Here is a 21,053-nt window from a genome sequence, read left to right on the forward strand (position 1 = left end):
ATGTAGGTGAGTACTACACCAGATAGTTAGATACTTGGTAAGTCTGGATAATATTTATCTCTGTAGGCTATATTCTGTTTGTGACATTATCAAAGGTGGTTGCATCTAGCACAGTGTTCTATAGCAAAACAAATTAGTTCTGCACATTAAGGCTAATAATATCTGTGGATGTCCCAAGTGACAGACAACCAAAAATAAATACAGAAGCTACTGAATTTGTGTTATTAGCACCTTTAATTGTAAAGAAAAAAAAAGATAAAGCCAAAACAAATACTGATTTTTACTTGCTTCTTTGTAGGTTATGGAATGTTTCACACAGGTATTAGTTTTTTTTTTCTCACACCTTTCTCAATAGTATTGCCCTATCCAGGGGCATCACAAGACAATCTGCTGCCTAAGGCGAGGAATGGGCTACTGCCGCCACCGTCCCTGAGGCAAGGAAGGATCCGCCATGCCACTGCCCCTGAGGCGAGGAATGAGCCGTCGCCATTGCCCCTGAGGTGATGAATGAGCCTCAGCTGCCACCCTGCCACCACTTCCTCCGAAATGAGGAATAAGCTGCCGCCACCCCCCCCCCCCCCCCCGCCATGGTCTGCCATCTCCCTCCTTCCTTCCCCAGGCCCCTTCCATCAATTTACTTTTTCTTTCTTGATTTTCCAAAGGCAGTGGCAGCGATTCCCAGAAGCTGCCCAGTCTCCAGTCCCGGCCCTTTCTCTCTCTACTACGGCCCGCCTCTCTAATGTAATTTCCTTTTTCCTTGGAAGCGGGCTGTAGTAGACAGAAGGGGCCGGGACTGATGGCAGGGCAGCCTCTGGGAATCGCTGTCACTGCCTTTAGAAAAACGAGAAAGAATAGGTAAATTGGTGGGAAAGGTTTTAGTAAATAAGGGTGAGAGGTGATGCTGCCTCAGTTGAGTGCCGCTGGAGGCCCTCACCTCAGTTGCCTAATGCAGGGTTACCATATGTCTGGTTTTACCCAGACATGTCCTCTTTTTGAGGACAAGGCTGGGCAACCAGGCAGGTTTTGCCAGCCTTCCCATTTGTCCGGATTTGCGGACAAACGGGTAGACTGGCGGGCGGGTGGTCGGGCCTAGTGATGTTCTATCCTCCCCTCCCCTTACCATACTGTATTGCCCTGGTGGTCTAGTGACCTCTTCAGGGCAGGAAAGAGCCCCCTTTTCCTGCCCAGAGCGCCTGCAGACTCTTTCTTGCTGACTCCGGTCCCGGCACCAATTCAAAATGGCCACTGAGAGTTGAAGCGGATCACAAGGAGCAGCATGGAGATTTGAAGTGTGCACCCCTGGACCATACACCTAACCACTAGGCTACTCCTCCATGCCAGTTGCAGAGTTTAGAGGTAAGGACAGGGGAAGGAGGGAGATAAGCAGGGTTCTAGGTAGTAGTTTACCTATAAAAAGTGTTTTGGGTTATTGAAAATGTTGTTAACAATTTATTCCATAAAGTGAAAGGCTTATTTTTGATGTGCTTTTGTTGGGAGTATTTTGATCTCTCCATGATGTTTTACTCTTTCTATGGTGGAACCAGATCCAATTCTATGTGGGCTGGGTGTCCTGCATATAACTTTGTTTCCTCTTCTGAAACATTCTCTCTTTGGATTTGACCGCCTTACTCGAATTTGCTAGAAAACAAAAATAGAAAGTAAAGACATTGAGCCCATGCACAGAGATTCATAAACATCATGTTCTTTCTTCATTTAAATATTTGCTGCTTACAAGTGTAACCCTGGTCTCACACACAAGTTCTGGGCACCAGCTAGCTGTTTGAGTCAGTTACCCGAATCAGGACCACAAATAATCGTTCTGCTTCTACTGAGCTGAGCGCAGGCCGAGGTTGGGCTTGATCCTGGTAGGCCGTAGGGTTTTAAGCCACACATTTTAGTTATTTCTTTATTAGACTGGGAGCAAATTAACTTCAGGCTCACTCCAAAGAAACTCTTCACTCCAGGATATGTATTGTATGCAAAACAGAACTTAACAGGCAGATATCCAAACACAGTTTCCTTTATATCAAACAGTTTAACTTGCTGAAAAAGGTTTTAGTGTCAGTCCAAGACTATTGGTTAAAGTCTTTATAACTAAATTGATAATCTCTTATGAAATTCTATAGGTATTTACATATCTATAACTCCACCAGTATAATAGCCAGCCTTTTGGGAAAATAATCCAAGGCTGTGTTTGCAAAACTTTTGGTATCAATCTGCCCTGCTGGCTTCTATCCAGCTGCCGGACCCACTCAGGATTAAACCTCCCTGTCTGACCTTCCTCCAGAGGTGCACTTCTTCGAGCTGCTACTTCTGGTACCGAACACACTCTTTCTCTCTCTGCTACCAGGCTGGGTTAACCCTTTCTACCTACCCGGAACACTCTTTGCACTCCACTTAATGCTTTTGTTGGCAAAAACCTCCTCTTTATTCAGCCTTAGTGTAAGCCCCGCCCTCTGGGAGCCAGTCACACCCTACAATTACCCTTGCAACGTAGTCAGTGGCTGATACCTTGGGTGTCACTGTCTCCCAGGGTAAACAGGGTCACATAAAAGAAAAGGGTAAAGGAAAAATGGGAACAGATGATGAGGAAACAGTCGAGTTCTCTTTTATCCCAAAGGTACTTGAATAATCCTCAAAAACACAGTAATATAATTTTTTTATCTTATTTTTTTTAGTGTCAACTGAATCCAGTGTACAAACTACGGAACATTACAAGAAACATCAGAAGTTTACAACCTACCCTTCTAACAAAAATAGTCTAAAATTAGTAATTAAACCTAGCAATAGATTGATGCTTTGCGTTAACATTTCCTCTACAGGTGTAGTTGAAAAGTTGTGAAGACTTAAGACCCTTTCTCCAGGTAAGTAAACATTGATTGTTTATTTTTTTCTTTTCTTTTGTATTAGTGTTGTGGTGCCTGTCAGTCTTTTCCTGCTCAACGCTGTTTCTTGACTTTCTTCTATCTTCACCTTTCTTTAATGTTGGAGCTCATACATCTCTGGGATCCTCTGCAGGGGTACCAATTGCCTATCTTTAATAAACCAAAAAGATAATACCCTACTCCTATATTTTCACTTTATTTTGTATTACTGCCCCTGACTGGCTATTTTTATATGATCCCTGCTGACCCACTCACAAAATCTTTTCCCCAGAAATTCTCCTTTGAATTACTTGTACAACCACCTTAATAACTAGTTACTAGGGTATCAAGTAACGTGGAGGGGCATAATCGAACGAAAACGTCTATCTCCATGGGCGTTTATCTCCAAGAACGGGTCTGTGAAGGGGCGGACCAAACTGTATTTTCGCAAAAAATAGACGTCCATGTTTTATTCGACAATTTGTGAGCTGGGCGTTTTTGTTTTTCAGCAATAATGGAAAATGAAAGCGCCCAGCTCAAAAACGAATAAATCCAAGGCATTTGTTCATGGGAGGGGCCAGGATTCGTAGTGCACTGGTCCCCCTCACATGCCAGGACACCAACCGGGCACCCTAGGGGGCACTTTTACAAAAACAAAAAAAAGGTAAAAGAGCTCCCAGGTGCATAGCACCCTTCCCTTGTGTGTTGAGCCCCCCAAATCCCCCTCAAAACCCACTGCCCACAAGTCTACACCATTACTATAGCCCTAAGGGGTGAAGGGGGGCACCTACATGTGGGTACAGTGGGTTTGGGGGGGTTGGACGACTAAGCTTTAAGCAGCACAATTGTAACAGGTAGGGGGGGGATGGGCCTGGGTCCACCTGCCTGAAGTCCACTGCACCCCCTAACAACTGCTCCAGGGACCTGCATACTGCTGCCAGGGAGGTGGGTATGACATTTGATGGTGAAAATAAAAAGTTGTGAAACATCATTTTTTGTGGTGGGAGGGGGTTAGTGACCACTGGGGGAGTCAGGGGAGGTCATCCCCGATTCCCTCCGATGGTCATCTGGTCAATTAGAGCACTTTTTTGGGACCTGTTCATGTGAAAAAAGGGTCCAACAAAAGTGTCCTAAATGTTCGCTAAAAACGCCTTAATTTTTTCGATTATCGCCCTAACGCGTACATCTCTCCTCGGCTGATAACCACGCCCCAGTTCCACCTTCGCCACACCTCTGACACGCCCCCATCAACTTTGTCCGCAGTTGAAAACGTCCAAAATCGGCTTTCGATTATACCGATTTATTCGTTTTTGTGAGATAAACGTCTATCTCCCGATTTGGGTCGAAATCTAGGCGTTTTCCTCTTTCGATTATAAGGTGGATAGTAACATAGTAGATGATGGCAGAAAAAGACCTGCATGGTCCATCAAAGTTCCAATTTCTAAGGAAACTTCAACAAAGTTCTTTACAGTACAGCCTTAAAATTCTCAAACTGTCCCAATTCCTTCAATTGGCCAGAAGGCGGAAGATTATATCCTTCCTTCTTTTTTTTGTCCGCAACTTTCAAATTGTTCTCTGTTCATAGGGATGCTGACATTTTAAGTAAATAATCAGCCTTAAATTAATCAGGACCATTTCAAGCAGCTTCAGCACTGACATTTAAACTTTTATAATTAACAGCCGCCTTCTTTCACTTATTTATAGGAAAAACTTAAAAACATAGTGAAATATTTTTATAAAGTCATTCACAATTGGGAAAACAATTTTCCTTCAGTGCCAGGAACTCTTAAATTTGCCTTTAAATATCTTAAACAGCTGCTGTGCTATAATGAGCAGGCTTTCCCTTTTCCCTCATTTGAAACCTAACACCTGTAGAGCAAGGGTCTTTAGATTTAACCCTCAGATATCTCTATTTTCAATTGAGCCTCTAAAGTATATGAGTAACATTGGTCCAAGATAATTCCTTCCAATAATAAATACAACACAGTCACTCTGTTTCCTGAAGCTAAATTTCACTGCTGGCTTCCAATTTAACTAACTCAGGCTCACTTCACACATCAATCACAAAATTCCTTCAAAATTACTTTAAACACAAGGCCATTCACAAAGCACCCAGACACACTTCTACCTCTCACAATCACATCCACCCAACTGCCACACCAGACAGTTTAGAATCTTTCCAAAGACTCCTGCCACGAGCCTGAGGCATGGGACACTGAAGCCCAATGCAACAAAATTCTTCAACTGAACATCCAATTAAAAATATTCATTTATTATGTTTTTTTCCACACATACCTTTCTTCTAAAAATGAATCTTTTTTTTTTCTTCAGCACGTGATTCCTGCACGGCTGTGCCACGAGCCGTCTTCCAGTTCGTGCATTCTGCTCCTCCTGCCGGCAGCGCAGTTCCTCTGTGCATGCATGTGCAAAAATCCTAATTCGTGTTTTCCCAAGAGCCTCAAAACTCCCTCTCCAGTCTTCTGGGCCTCTTCAGGACTGACCCAGCAATCCTGCATCCCTGCCGATGCTCCGGAGCCCCCGAAACAACTGTAGGCCTAGCATCCCTTTCTGCACTTGCGCGGTCCCAATAACATCACCGCCGCTCCAACGAGGTGATGTCAGACACCCATGCTTTCTTCCACTTCCCACCATCCCCGGAACGACAGATACAGCCCGAAACCCAAGCACTCTCACCCAATGCAACGCCTGCGTAAATCATGTAAACCATGGCACCCCCATCCGCTCCGGCGAAGACTGTAGCATCAGGCCAGCACACTTCCTGACTGACAGCTCCCGCTCTCAAATGCTTTCCAGAGCTCCAGTTGACTGGCCTTCCAGTCCTGTGGCACCCGCAGAAGACTTTCAGCCCTGCGGTACCCATGGCAACCTTCCAGCCGGCCTAGTTCTCCCTCCTGTTCAGCTCCTACACTGCCTGTACCTGGAGCCAGACCCAGACCACTAGACCCATCCACTCCAGAGCCCAGATGCTGGGCAGGCAACCTCCAGCCCCACCAGGTATTTTAATTTTCCTTTAACCCTTCTGGTTACATTTGGGCTGGCAAACTAAAAAAAAAAAAGATTGTACATATAATAAACCTTTTTTTCTCTCACCCCTTAGCTACCAACCCCCCCCCCCTTCAAACATACCACAAAAATCCCTGCTTCCCTTTTTCAATATCAACACATGTATACATTATTTATTATGACTATATTTTAAATGTTAAAAATACTATGAATTTAATGTAGAATATAATCTTGCTGCAAGTGTAGTTCACCTCGTTGCGTCTCAGTATAAACAGTGAGTTACCCAAAACCTGTTGTTTCTAGTCGTGGCCGGTATTGGAGAACCCATTACTGAGCGCAATGAGTGGCACAGATCACTAACCTCGTCTCTCGTCCTCGAAGGGCGAGAGAGGAAAAGAAACTAGATTTTGGATTTTTTTTCCCAAATTTTATAAGAGGCAATAAAGCAATTCAACAGTTTTATTTAGAAACATTTTTTTCTTTGTTGTGTGAGTAACAAATGTAACTTTCCTTTCAGCAGAAAACTCAACTGTTAACTATGTATCACTTCAAGTAATGCTTTTTAAGTAACCTTGTTTAACTTCTTTGCTCCCTGCAGGAACCTCTTTCATCGGTATGGAACAATTATCAGATAAGTATTTGCCTAAGCATCAATTTATAAATTTCCCAAACTAAATGTAGAATATTTTTTTTACTAGAATCTGCAAGAGTTTGATTCTTTGTGTATTCTTTTTTCCCCCCTCTTTACAGAGACCTTCTCATGTTCATCAACTTTCACTGAGGAGTTAGGTAAGTATTCTTTTAATTTAGTTTCCCCTATTCAAGTTTAGTCTTTTTCTCTCAAATCTTTCCCTGTTTCCAACAAAGTCACTTAGCTGATGTAGAATTTTCCTATCTGGCGTGAAGTGTAAACTTTCTTGGGTGGGGGCCCGTGATGTCCTCTGGAATCCGTCTGTCCGTCATTGTGCAGTGCTTCTTCCTAAACCTTCCTCTTAATGAAATAAATGGAGGCAAAACCCTGCCTCCCTAAATTTTGATTGAAGATTCTTAAACTAGTGGGAAGCTTTAGCAAATAAACTGTGGGCAAATAACTCCAGCAAAATAAAATTAATTAAAATTCCCTTTTTTTCCAGGCCTATGCTTTTTTTTTTTTTAATATCCCTCAGCTGTGGAAGAGTGACTGACAACCTTTAACTCACTGCACTTCCCTCAACATTCCTTTGTCAGCAGTTTTGTATGGTGGGGCAACTTGGGGGTTGAGGCAGTTGTGGGGTAGTAGGGCAGTTGCAAAAGAAGGCAGTTTTCAGGGGTGGAGGCATTGTGGGGGTAAGATCAGTTGCAGGGGGTAGTTTTGGGGAATAGGGCAGTTTAAGGGTTATGGACAGTTGAGGACAGGGGAGAGGCAGTTTAAAAGGAGCAATTCCATAACTGCTGTTTCATTCAGGGGCAATATCTCCAAATAGGTTAGCATTGCACATACCATGACAGTAATGAACCTCATTCCTAAGCCAGGGTATGTAGAGTATGATTTCAGTCTCTCAGATTTACTACTAACGTTTGACTTGGTACTTTCATTGTGCCAAAGAGATCTTCCATCTGGAGTTCGTAGGATGTAACATGTAAAGGCAACCATGTTTGGAAATTTTTTTAAATCAAGCCTGTGGCACCCATAACAATGGGAAATAATTTTGTATCTTTCTGCCACATGTTTTGGTCTTGGACTTGCATTTTTTGATACTTGAGAATCTTTCCCCTCTCCACACAATTTACAGAGTATTTGCTTGGGACTAACACCTCTATGATCAATGCCACTGTGATATTTTTCTCCTTTACCATTATGTCTGGTTTCCTTGCATCCAGCTTTTTATCAGTTGGAATGGGGAAGTCCCAGGTGAATACTGTTTCACTGTATGTAACAGTAGCATAGCCAGAAGTGAATTTTGAGTGGGCCCACACATTTCCTATCTGGTCCTGCTCCCTGCCTCTGCACCCGCTCTCCCTGTTAAAAATCAATACCTTGGCTTCCAGCCACCAACACCCGGCATCCACCACGCACGCTTAGCTCATATACTGCTCATATACATGTGTGCATATTTTGCATGTGTATATTTGAAAGGAGGGGGGATAAACACATGGGTGGACCCTGGATGGGGCACACACTTATGTTCATCCCTTATAGAATACTATAAAGTATGTGTGTATCTTTGGCATTTTCCACATTTACATCAGCTCTATGGCTGGTGTACTTCTATATCTATAACTGATAAACTGCTCTTCTAGTACAAACCAAAGTTCAGCTACAAAATATAGATTTCCTATCATTTAAAACATCACACACTATAACTTAACAACATACAGACTACAGACAGTCAACAACCACTGATCTGAAGCCTTTCAGGCTGTTATCTGCTCATGTACTGTTCCAGCTATTCAAGTCCCCCAGAAAACCAACATGAAAAATTAAGTTTCTAGGTTTTAAATATGCTTGACTCTAAAAGGAGGTGTCCAATGAGATAATGTGTGGTTCATCCAGGTATCTATCATTTTTTCTACTCCATTGTTCTCTTTCTCATTCTTTTCTACTCTTATCTAAGTAAATCAAGATGTAAAATGTGTTCTCTATGCTTATCTTACCTTCTGATTCACACTGTGACAGGTGAGTCCACTTAGATGAGGTTCTTGTTGACTGAAGTATGCCAAGCAGGTCTTCACTAGCTGCAAAAGAAAAGCAAAGTATCATTCTTACCGTGATACATGAAGAGATGCTTGAATTTGGACAGTAATTAACAGTAGGTGTGATACTTAGATGTGGATGATGTACAAGTGCTTCTGATTGGAGACGATAATCAAAAGTTGGGAAGGTTGGTGCGATAGGTAGAGGACAGTGGCTTAGATCCAACTAAGGTTAAGACATAGATGTTGTGGTTGACAGGAATAAAAAAAGAGTTCTCTTTTGAGGTGGACAATAATGGATAAAGAAATGAAGAAAGCAATAAAGATTTGCAATTTGGGAGTGATTTTAGATGGTACTGTGGATGTGGAATAATGTTTTGAAGTTGGGAGAAATGAGAAAATTAAGATCTTTTTTTTTTTTTAGAGCAGAAGATGTTTAGTGTCATCCTAAGAGTATCTGATGCCTTAGGTGAACTTTCAGTCATGCAACTCCCTCCCCCTCAGGGATTACTTGTAGCCCTACAGCCCCTAGTTTAGCATCTTTCCTTCCTTTCCCTATCCCCTCATAATCCAGTATTCCCCCTTCCCCACCTAATCTACTCCAGGTGGCCAGTATTTCCCCTTCCCCTCTCTACTCTTCCAAATGGCCAGCATCTCCTTTTTCTCTCTCATCCCCAGGTGACCAGCATCTTCCCTTTCTATCTCTAGCCCCCTAGGTGGCCTGCATCTCTCCTTCCCCTCCATACCTCCCAGCAGCTCCTCTCCTTTTCCCTATACAACTCCTGGTTCAGCATCTCATCTTCTCTTCCCGACCACAACCTTCAAGTCCAGCATCTTCACTCTCTTCCCTTCTGGACCTCCTGCTGCTGCCATTGGGGCTACCTGCTCTCAGCCCAAAACTATAAGAAGACTGAGTTCTGTGTGTGGCTTTTAAGTACAGGATTGCATTCAAGCACTGCTGTGTTAGCCTCTACTTGCCCAATGAAACTTCCTGTCAGAAGGGGGCAAAACATAGCAGAGTTTGAGCATGGACATGGGCTTAAATTCTCTGCACAATGCTCACTGTTATTACATCTTTAGGCCTACAAGGATGTAGGGAGGCAGTGGCAGCAGGCCTAACAGGGGGAAAGGAAAAGCAGGGAGGATCTCTTCTGTCATTAGCCCCAAATTCTGCCTCCCAAGGTAGACGCCTAGCCCACTTAGTGGCAGGGCTAGCACTGGAAATGTTTTGAGTGGTAGTGGAGGCGTACATCATTCCATTTTTGGATTACTGTAACAGTTTATGGGCCCTTTTACTAAGCCGCGTAAGCGCCTAAGTGCACCCAATGCATGACAATTTGGAGTTACCACCCAGCTACTGTGTGGCACTTGTAATTTCATTTTTGGCACGCGTCCGCTATGCGTGTCGAAAAAATATTTTTTATTTTCTAATGTGCGCCAGCTACACGCGCCAAGTGGCATTTGATGTGCGCAAGTCATTACCGCCTGGTTAACGCGTGAGACCTTACAGCTAAGTCAGTGGCTCAGACCCAAAATGGACACACGCCAATTTTGATTTTGCCGCATGTTCATTTTCGGCAAAAATTTTAAAAAGGCCTTTTTTACAGGCACGCTGAAAAATGGATCTGGAATGTTTTTTTTCAAATTATGGGCCTGAGATTTCCACCCGGTTGTGGCCCCCTTACAACAAGCCATGCTAGTGGCTGCCAGTGCGGTAATGCCAACAAAGCCCATTCATTTCTTAAGCTTGGGGCAGGTTTCACTAACTCAGTCAGAAGTGAGAACTCTTAAAACTATTACAACAATTGTCAAAGATCAAAAGTTTATCCACCAAATGATACAGCAATTGGAAAATTTTAATAGACTGTTAAATTTGAGTTTTGAATTTTCCCAAAGTTGTTGGGGTTTCTCCTGTGGATTTGTTCAAAAGGTTTATTTTAGAGACTTTGAAAATTCCTTCTGAAGCTGTTCCCTCTATTAAGGTTTATTATTTACCATCTACTATTAAGAATCCCACAGGGGAGACTGGATTGGTTATTCAGACTCAAGTTCCAACAGAAGAAAATGGTTTGCATGATATATCAGCTATTCTGGAAAGTTTTCTATCAGAGGTGACTGACAGAGCTACGCTGCTAGTCTCTTTCGTCTTCAAGTAGAATTTAAATGCAATAATGAGATTGTATTTCAGGAATTCTGGCCTTCTTTTTTGTGGACAGAATTTGGTTATACCCAGATGTGACAAAATCAGCTCAGGAGCAAAGGAAGGAATTCCTGGTGATGAGGGAAGAGACTGAAAATTTAGGGGTATCATTTTTTTTGGCATGTCCTTGTAAATGAGTTGTGAAATACTGAGGTATAAAATATGTATTCTTTACTCCTAAACATCTCAGATCTTTTTGAGACCTTGAGAAAATATCCAGTGATGTTCCTTCTAGTTAGTTGGCAATGAGCATTATGGCAGTGTTTATGCTGTCCCCCCCCCCCCCCCCATTTCTTTTGAGGTCTACGAAAGAGTTAGGATCGCCTATGTATTTTTTCTTTTCTTTAGATTGTTACTTTCTCTAGGGATGCTTGGGTGATGTAAATCTGTATTTCTGGAACAAGTTTATATTTGTAATGTTATTTTTGAAATATGAATAAAGATTTTTTTTGGAAAAAAAATTGCCTACATGCCAGCTACATTAAGGGGCTCCCATTTACGCCAAGTCTATGGCAGGTGTAAATGGGGCAGTGGTGTGCTGGTAAATTTTTAACAACAGGCTCTCTCCCTGGTCCACCTCTGCGCCCCCTGTCCCAAATTGCAGAGCTGGCTATAGCCGGGGAGAAAGCCTGGGGGGGGGGGGGGGGGGGGGGGGAGGGGCAATGCATTACTATCTCCAGGAAAAAAAAATTATATGCTCCCAGGTTCCAATCTAATTCATGTTTAATGTGGGATAAAATGCCATAAATAAGTAAATAAATAGAAACTTTTAACGTTGAGCACCTGATTCTCATAACATGATGTCTGTTTTAGAAGCCCTTTACCAGGAGAAAAATATATCTCTGCACCAATATAACAGGGTTAGGGTGTACCTATAACCAGCCCCTCCACATGTCACACCGATTACGATTTATAACAAATTACTACTCTACCTATGAAAAATTATTCCCTTATTATACTTCCTCTGTGTGTATCCGTATGCTGCACAAGCCAGCATATTTGAAAATACAACTTTTTTTATAGTGCCCTAAATAAAAACCAATGGCATATCAAATCTGCCCATCCATACCATGATTTCAATTTCTCATAAGGTTTGCTACTTAGGCATAATAATAAATGCAAAGCTGATCTTTAAACCACATATAAGATGTCTAGCAAAACTAATTTTTCATAAGCTAAAAATGTTGTGAAGACTGAGGTTCTGTGGTGCAGGGCGGGCAGAGCAAGCTAGCTCTCCTCCCTCCCAAGCTACAGGATCCCAGGCTCAGAGTCCAGTACATACCTGAAGAAGGCAACCACCTTGGTGGTCCAGTGGATTCTTTGGGGCAGGCAGGAAAGATTACCAGTCTTTCCTACCTGCTGCCGGTGCTGACTCTCCTGCTGCCGTATTGCTCTTCAAAATGGCTGCCAAGACTTACAAGGGCAGCCTCCAAGACTTCAGCAGAAGTCTCGCGAGGCTGCCGCTGGAAGTCTTGGTGGCCATTTTTAAAGAGCGATCCGACAGTGGGAGGGGTAGTGGGCAGGAAAGACTGGGAATCTTTCCTGCCTGCCCCGAAGAATCCACTGGACCACCAGGGTGGTTGCCTTCTTCAGGTATGTACTGGACACGGAGCCTGGGACCCTGTAGCTGGGGGAGAAGGAGATCCGGCTTGTCCTGCTAGAAGAACCGGCTCGCAAGATGCTAAAAAATTTAACAACCGGCTCTTGCAAGCCAGTGTGAGCCGGCTCCAGCACACCACTGAAATTGGGGCACCTAAATAGACATCAGTGTTTGGTACCCAAATGTTCACTAGAATTCAATATTGACACCAGGGTGCACATGTCCATATAGAATAGGATCTCACCCTGCATTACTGGGGTGCCTAGATGGAAGCATCTAGTTGAAGAATTGCCCCTTAAATATATATGTGTATGTACTATGTGTAAGCATCAAAATAAGTGGGGTTAAGTTGAGGTTCTCCTTGTGACCCCAGTATATACTGTTCAGATTACTATATTCCAGGTGATCACTGCAGCACTCATTTTTAAAGAAATGTTGCATAACCAAGAAAGGAAATCCCTGTAATTTGTGTCTTAGTAATTAGAGTTATAGTGATTCATGCTCAGTCAAGGAGGAACTTGGCTTTTCTCCACTGTTACAGACTATCGTAACTACTGACATATGTAAACTATGTGGTTTAACATTCCATGTGCTTTCTCTTCAGGAGTGTTTAGGGAAGGTGAGAGCAGTGCTAGAAACTATGTCTCTTTATTTAGTCACTGTTGTTTCTCAGTTTTCTTGATGAAGAGTTCTAGGCAATTTTCCGCAAGAAATAGAAATAGATCTTGGACCATGAGACCACAGCCACTGTAAAGTGTAAGCAAGAGGTGGTGGCTGCCATGGTCTGGGGGCCACAAGACCGTTTTGAGTAAGCCGGTAAATCTGCAACCATGTGTGTCTTAAAGCCCAGATTCTATTTTGTTCAGTGATCACCTTTGTCTCATGTCTCTACTATATGTAAGCACAGAGAAAAAACATAGCAAGTCAACAGTGTATGTACAATCAAGACCAAAACTCCATGCACACTTCACATCTCATCCAAAATTCATCCTACATGCGACTTCTTGATTTTCCAGGGAATGTAACAGAAAAGTGAACAATTGTAGTACCAGAGCATAGATGTTGCGCAAGAATGATCAGAAAATAAGAGAATGGAAAGTATAATTAATGAGGCTTAGCATCAGGAGAGGCACATGTGGAAAGGCAACTTCATGAGGAACACTAAGATCTAGATATGGGGTGGTAGGCTGCTTGTTTACCTGGAGGTTGATGTTTTTATTGGGAATAACGAGAAACGATCTGATCCATTTTATTTTGGTGTATATTATGGTTACTGCACAACAGTGTAAGCCATTTTCTTTTTAATGAGAAAGATTACATTAAAAATGTTTTAAATGAATAGATAAATAAAGACACACTCTTTGTGGTACATTCTAGCACAATTGCTTTCACTCTTGCTGAAAGCTGAAAAAACTTCCCTAAACTGGAACAAAACATTCTGCCTGGCCTATACTGCCAGATTTTCTCTGCCAAGTAACATGGTCCTTTTTCCTGAAGAACCCTAAAAACAAAGATGTCGATATTCAGTGGGAGATAATAGGGAAGAAGTGGCTCTTTTTGGGTTACTTTCCACTGACTGGGCCTAACCCGGATATTCAGTGGTGCTTAACCAGGTAGTGCTGCTGAATGTCTAGGCAGACCGCTTCAGCACTAACTTGCAGTTTCAGGGTGCTATAGTAGCGGGGGTAGGGGGAGGGTGGGGAATGGAGCTGGGTGTTAACTGGGTGCCACTGACATTCAGCGTTGGCACCCGAATGACTAACTAGTTAACTTAGGACAGCTAAAAGACTGTTCTAAGTTAATGTGGCTACCTGGGCATCACCTGAATATTAGTGGTACCCTGATAACTCCTGGCAGCTGCCCATGACCCTAATATTCAGTGCTGGTAGCCAGATCTGGCATTATACTGAATATCTGGCTCTAAATCAGCCTGTGACAACCATTGTCTACAAAAATGCTGCTTGTGATAAGAGCATACCATAAGAACATAAGCGTTGCCATACTGGGACAGAGTGAAGGTCCATCAAGCCCAGTATCCCATCTCCAACAGTGGCCAATTCAGGTCACAAGTACCTGACAAGATCCCAGAACAGTAAAACAGACTTTATGCTGCTTATCCTAGAAATAAGCAGTGGCTTTTCCCAAGTCCATCTAAATAATGGCTTTTGGACTTTTAGGAAATTATCTAAACCTTTTTTAAACTCTGCTAAGCTAACTGCTTTTACCACATTTTCTGACAATGAGTTTAATTACACGTTAAATGAATAAATATTTTCTCCAGTTTGTTTTAAAATTACAATGTAGTAGCTTCATTGCGCGCCCTCTAGTCCTAGTATGTTTGGAAAGAGTAAACAAGTGATTTATATCTACCTGTTCCGTTCCTCTCAGTATTTTATAGACCTCTATCATGTCTCCCCTGAGACGTCTCTTCTCCAAGCTAAACAGCCCTAGACACTTTATCCTTTTCTTCATAGGGACGTCATCTAATTTCGCCATATCTTTTTTGAGATGCAGTAACCAGAATTGCACACAGTATTTGAGGTGCGCTAGGGGGGTCATCTCTTATATGAAGCCCTAGTGGTATTATTAGAAGACTATCACAGGGGATCAGATGCCATTTTGAAACTTGGAGTCAGACTGGATGAAAGCAGAGGTGGCTGCTCTTACTCCATTCTGCCAGACTACCAGGGAATTCCCTGGGTGACTCTCAAGGAAGGGTGAAGGGGAGGGTTGAGGGTGTGGTGTTTGAGGGGAGGGGGGGATTGATCTAAAGGAGGTTCCTATAGGATAGGTTTGATGCTTGCAAGGGCACCAGGGAGGAGAGTATTGCTCAGGAGGTCTTCACTGAGGGGGCTTGTATGTGTGTGTGTGGGTTAGGGTTTGGGCAAGAAGGCTTATGGTTTGATTGGGGGGATTGGATGGATGGGGCTTTGTACAGTGCTTTAGTTTTTCAATGCATCTGCACTTGACGCCAGGTCTTGAGGTAGAATTAAGAGCAGTTGCATTATTGACAGTCAAGACCGCTACTGAGCTGCAGCAACCTGTGCGCCAGCTATCATGGCCACCCATGTCATGTGTACGACCCAGTTCTATGCAAGTTACATAGCTAGTGCAGGATTTTTACCTTCCTGGTTGGTTTTAGTGCGTGTTAGCCATCAGTGTGGGTCCAAGCTAATGTGTACAATGTTATAAACTCCTGGCCAAATGCTTAATACAGCTTAGTACAAGCAAAAAAAAAAAAAAAAAAAAAAAACAACAGCACAAAGGGCCTCTAAAAACAAAAGGGACACAATACTTATATTAGAAACCTTTTAATGATCAAATGATCAAGTTGTGTGTGAGCTTAATATTGTATGACATATGGAGGAATATATTTATAGACAACTTTGAAAGTCAACAGATGTTCTGAATTTGTCTGTATAAGCCCCCCTGTCATTGGTGTGACCCCTGACGCAGGTGCGGTGGCACCGAAACATGGCCCGTGTTGGGTCTCCCTTCAATCAAACTTGATCATTAAAAGGTTTCTAATATAAATATTGTGTCCCTTTTGTTTTTAAAGGCCCTTTGTGCTGGTTTTTTTTTGCTTGGACTTTGCTTGTGCTCGGTTCCCTCTCTTTCTCACGTCATAATACAGCTTAGTAAACATCACCCTAACTTACTTACTCCATCAACTTTGAAGTCACATTCTTTCATGCTTTGTATCTCTGACTTCTGGCACACCGTCTCTTTAATTCTGAATGTCATTTGCTGAACAGACTCACCCTGAGGAGAAATTCAGAGAATTCACTGAAGATTAAGAATGAACCTGCCTGAGCACCTTTATAAAATGGAGCAACAATGAACACCAGATTGGCTTCATACCTATAATCAGTTCTGCATTTCCTGGTACAATCGTTTGGTGAAAAGCAAAGGCAGCCATGGCAAGTTATGGAAACATTTCACTGATTTATTCTTCAAAATCAGAAAAGATTAGAATGATTTAAAATTCTATCTTTCTTTTGTTGTCATATGATGTGAATAAAAATATTTGCCGTTATCATAGTAATACCAGTGGCTTTTGTACTTGATTCAATTGACAAGCAAGGCAAGATTTTCGAGATTTTTTTTCTCTCCCCACCCCCCCCCCACCCCCATCATTTGGTTAGTTAGAAACAGAAAACGAAGGCAGATACGGACAGTAAGGTCCTTCTGATCTGCCCTTTCCTGATCTAAAACTGCAGAACTTCCCCGATCTCAGGCTTTACTCTCACATCCTGCTCTCTATCTTCTTTTTGGCCCTCCACCACCTCTCCTCTGAGACTATTCCATGTAACCACAATGTTTTCTGGGAATAAGTATTTCCTACCCTGCTTTGAGCCTCCTATAAGGCCAGATTCTATATAAGGCGTCTAAGAACTCCACGCGATAAACATGTCTGCCTAAGCATATTCTCTAAGCGGCACCTAGTTTTAGGCGCAGTATATAGAATACGCGTGTTGATATCCCATCACCTAAAACTACACACCTCCATTTACGCCAATAAATATGTGGTGTAAATCCATGCGTGTAGATTTACGTGCACTGGGCCATATTCTATAACTACGCACATAAATTTTGGAACATCCACGAAACACCTATAACCATGCCCCCTTTGAACTGCATGCATTAGAATTCAGGCACAGTTCAGTACAGAATAAGCTTAGGGGTTCTTTTACTAAGGTGTGCTGAAAAATGGCATTTGCATGTGTAGGCATGTGTTTTGGACACACAGGCCCATTTTTCAGCGCACCTGCAAAAAAAGGCCTTTTTTTAGCCAAAAATGGACGTGCAGAAAAATAAAAATTGGCGCGCGTCCATTATAGCTCTGAGACCTTACCGCCACCCATTGACTTAGTGGTGAGGTCTCACGTGTTAACCCGGCAGTAATAGTGTGCGTACACTGCCAAATACTGCCCGGTTAAAAAATATTTTCCGGCACGCGTAGCGGACACACGTAAAAATTAGAATTACTGCCCAGGGCACACGGTAAGTGGGTGGTAGTGCTAATTTGGCGTGCGTTCTATGCGCATAGGCACCTACGTGCCTCAGTAAAAGTACCCCTTAATGAGTTGTGCTTATAAATTCTAATTAGTGCTCATTAGTTGCTGTTATCAATGCTGATTAGCTTGCTAAGCCAATTAAGTTATGCATAATGCTTAGATTTCAGCACGAAATGCTAGGCATGCTATATAGAATCCAGAAGATAATGGCTACTTGGTCTAGAACTTCCATCCTCCTGAACAATTCTTTTACCGCTCCCCAGTACCTCTCCACTCTTGTTTCTCCCTACGCCCTCCCTCGGGTACTCGGCTGTGGATAAATTTCTCTTGTCTCTCCCCTTCTCCTCTACTGCTAATTCCAGACTCCGTTCCTTTTATCTCACTGCACCCCCCCCCCCCCCCCCCGATTCTACCCTTCTTCCATCCACTGATGAACTTCACCCTTTATACTTTGTCATACCTAAGGGTTTTGCAGCCCAAATTTGTTTTAGCATTGAATTTTAGCTGCCACATTTTGGAAATTCCTCAGGCTTAACTATATCTGTCCTCATAACTATACCTTCCAAGATGTGTACCATGTGGAAGATTTTGGTATCATCTCCAAAAAGGCAAGTGTTTGCTGATAATCCTTCTACAATATCTCTTACAAAAATGTTGAAAAGAACTGGACCAAGGCCAATTCCTGTGACATATCACTGCTAATATCCCTTTTCTCAGGGTAACTTCCATTCACTACTACCCTTTGTTGCCTTCTACTCATCCAGTTTCTAAACCAATCAGTAACTGTAGAGCTCATAGCAAGGGCTCTCAGTTTATTTAACACCTCAAAGGACTTACAGAGATCTGAATACATTCAGGACGATATTCAACAGGTGGTGGTCAGCATTTTTTTAAACATTGACCATCACCAGCTAGATTAGCTCTGGATATTCAGAATATCCAGGGCTAAATGGTACTGCACTGGATGCCAGAGCTTATGAGGGTTCCAGCCGATATTCAGCCAGGGCTTGCATAAGATAGTTATGCAGGCCACAGATAAATACTGGCCAGGACCCACATAACACTTTAAAAAAAAAAGTTCCCTGAGCCCCCTCCTGCCCCCTCTTTCTAGCCTGTGAATCACAACCCTCTTCCCCCTGGAATAGCCCTCCCAACTTCCAACCCCCCCAATCCAGATAGGCCTCCCTGGACCTCCCTGTATCCCTAGTGGTCCAAATGGGGGCGATGGGAGCAGGAGCAAAGCCCATAGGCTCCTGATCCTTGTGGCTATGTTAAGAAAATTGCTGCTTCAACTTCTCTTGTAGCAGCTGTGAGGAGAAGGAGCAAAAGGGGTTTGCTCCTACCTTCCATCACCCCCCCCCCCCACTTGGACCATCAGGGATACAGGTAGGCCTGGGGGGCCTATCTGGATCGGGGGGGGGGCATTACAGGGGAAGGGGTTGTGACTCTCAGGCTAGGGGTAAGGGGACGGGAAGAAGGGGGGCTGCCTGGGGGGAAGGGAGGGGCTTGGGAAATTTTTTAAAAAAGAGTTATGCAGGTCCCAGTCAATATTCAGTGCTGGAACCCACATAGCTAAACCAGCCAAGTAATGACAGTTTTTGTCATAACAGCTGGTTCCTCCCTGTGCCACCCTTTGTACCGCCCCTGTCCTGCCCTCTTTCACTATGGGTGGTCAGAGATGATATTCAGTAGCACTGACTGGTTTAGTGTCATTGAATATTGGTGGTTAGGCGGTGATTTTAGTGGGCCAGAGCCTCTCCTGCCCACTTAAATCGCTCTTAAAAGCAGTCCCAGTATACAGAAATCTGTCCCCCTTACAGAAATTGCATTATCCTTAGTTTTAAATCAGTTTAAAAAGTCCAAATTTAATGCTGTAGCAAATACACAATCAGCCACATATACCCAGCAGTTTAGAATACTTGCACAAATTCTTAGTCTATATATTCTAATCACCTGAAAGCAAATAACCTCTCAATTCAACAGCATTATGTTATAATTAATAGGTGACCCTCTGAAACAGCAACTTTCAGGTCAGCAATGCTGACATAAGGGGAAGTGAGTAAAATATTGCTCACTTAAAAGATGAATTATCAAAAAATCACAGTATATACTTAGAGCAATAAAATAAGAAACTGTTAAATAAATTTGCTCTAAAGAATTGGTATTCCTTGTACATATATTAAAGGTCACTTCTTGTGTATTTCAGAATATAGGCCTCATAAGCCAAGGGTACCAACTCTGTGGACACACCTACACTGGCTTTCATCACAGGCCAACCACCACCTCCGAAAAACCTGCACATGTCTTCAATGACATCACCATTCCTGAATGGTTGTTCTGTGATCATGATGTTCTCAGGCTACACTGGACTCTTTTTAGAAGGCAAAGTTTTGTGGACTTTTTCTTTGAGCTGAGAAAGACAATGGCCAAAGATGACCTCTTGATTGGTGGTAAAGATTCTAAAATCACAGCCATCACTGGGAAGGCAATGGATGGGGAACGATTTTTGCAACTCCATCTCACTTTGTGGCCACACTGTCCACACAGCCTCGGGACGGCCGTGCTCAGGGAACAGAAATCTATTACACTAATGTACTATTGTATATCACAATATGCTGTCTTACCCTGCTTTGCTATTACATTCTGAACCCTATAATGAAAAACAATTTGCTAATACTTACCAGTCTATAAAGGGGATCAGCCTCCAGAAGCTTGAAGATAGAGGGTGCGTTTGCTTGCTTGTTGTAAAAGCTGATGGCTAGTGCAATAAATTTGGCATCCTGGATGTTCTGGAAAATTGGAGTTGTTATTACAGGGGTGACCACTGTAGCCACACTGATCACCAACACAACTTTTAACCAGCTCCCCATGCCTTTCTGTCTTTTAATCAAATTCAAGCTATGTTTACTGTTTGCTTTTCATGAGCTCCTTTTATTTGTTATGTTTACTGTCTCTCACTTACGAATGTTTACCAGAAGCTTTTGACACCGATTTGTTTCCCAATGACTTTCTTAACTTCTCTTTATTTCCAGAACTACAATGACAGCTCAAAGTAAAAACAATCAACAGCCAGCACAAGTGACACATGTGTGTTTCTTGTCATACATAATTCCAGTAACACAACTGAACATTCCCTTTTACAATGCATATTAATATTAATGCATAGATGAGTATTTTGTAAGTTACATATCCATATCCCACCCATGCTCCTACGACATGCACACCCCTCCCCCCCCTTGCAGTTATATGCTATAGCACTTATGGGCATCCTTAAAGAATAGTACATAGGTCACTTATGCCCTTAAGTGCTATTTTTTCCTGTGTTTACATGTGCTAGGGTCACGTAAATGTAGAGATGTATTTATAGAATTGCCATTCCCATGTCCAATGGTTGGGGGTGTGTGTTCAGGATTCAGGAAGTTAGGATTGCCAAGTGGAGTGGATTTGTGGAGTAGTCTAGTAGTTAGAGCACTGCTTGTCAAGTTTGACACAGTTACACCTTGGTATATTCTTCTATTCTATTGTCCTCCATCCCTCTCTGCTGATGGTTGGGAATCCTGTCAGCAAGCTTTATCTGAAGCCACCATCTGATTTTCTAATTTACTCATATTAGGAGATTTTAATATCCACTTGGAAGACCTCAACAATCCCTGAGCTAAATCTTTTGCTGATCT

General features: G+C 42.7%; 1 protein-coding gene across 1 annotated transcript; it reads right to left on the reverse strand.

Annotated features, from left to right (window-relative positions):
• Positions 1-229: 229 nt before the first annotated feature.
• On the reverse strand, positions 230-20,321 carry LOC115460036 (cathelicidin-related peptide Na_CRAMP-like). The gene is made up of 4 exons (XM_030189892.1): positions 20,061-20,321; positions 16,025-16,123; positions 8,523-8,603; positions 230-1,638 (listed from the first exon to the last, which is right to left on the reverse strand). Exons 1-4 carry the CDS (start codon positions 20,247-20,249, stop codon positions 1,471-1,473), a joined length of 537 nt encoding a protein of 178 aa, XP_030045752.1. The 5' UTR covers positions 20,250-20,321; the 3' UTR covers positions 230-1,470.
• Positions 20,322-21,053: the final 732 nt, after the last annotated feature.

The sequence above is a fragment of the Microcaecilia unicolor genome, chromosome 1 (genome assembly GCF_901765095.1).
Source record: "Microcaecilia unicolor chromosome 1, aMicUni1.1, whole genome shotgun sequence".
Taxonomy (NCBI): Eukaryota; Metazoa; Chordata; class Amphibia; order Gymnophiona; family Siphonopidae; genus Microcaecilia; species Microcaecilia unicolor.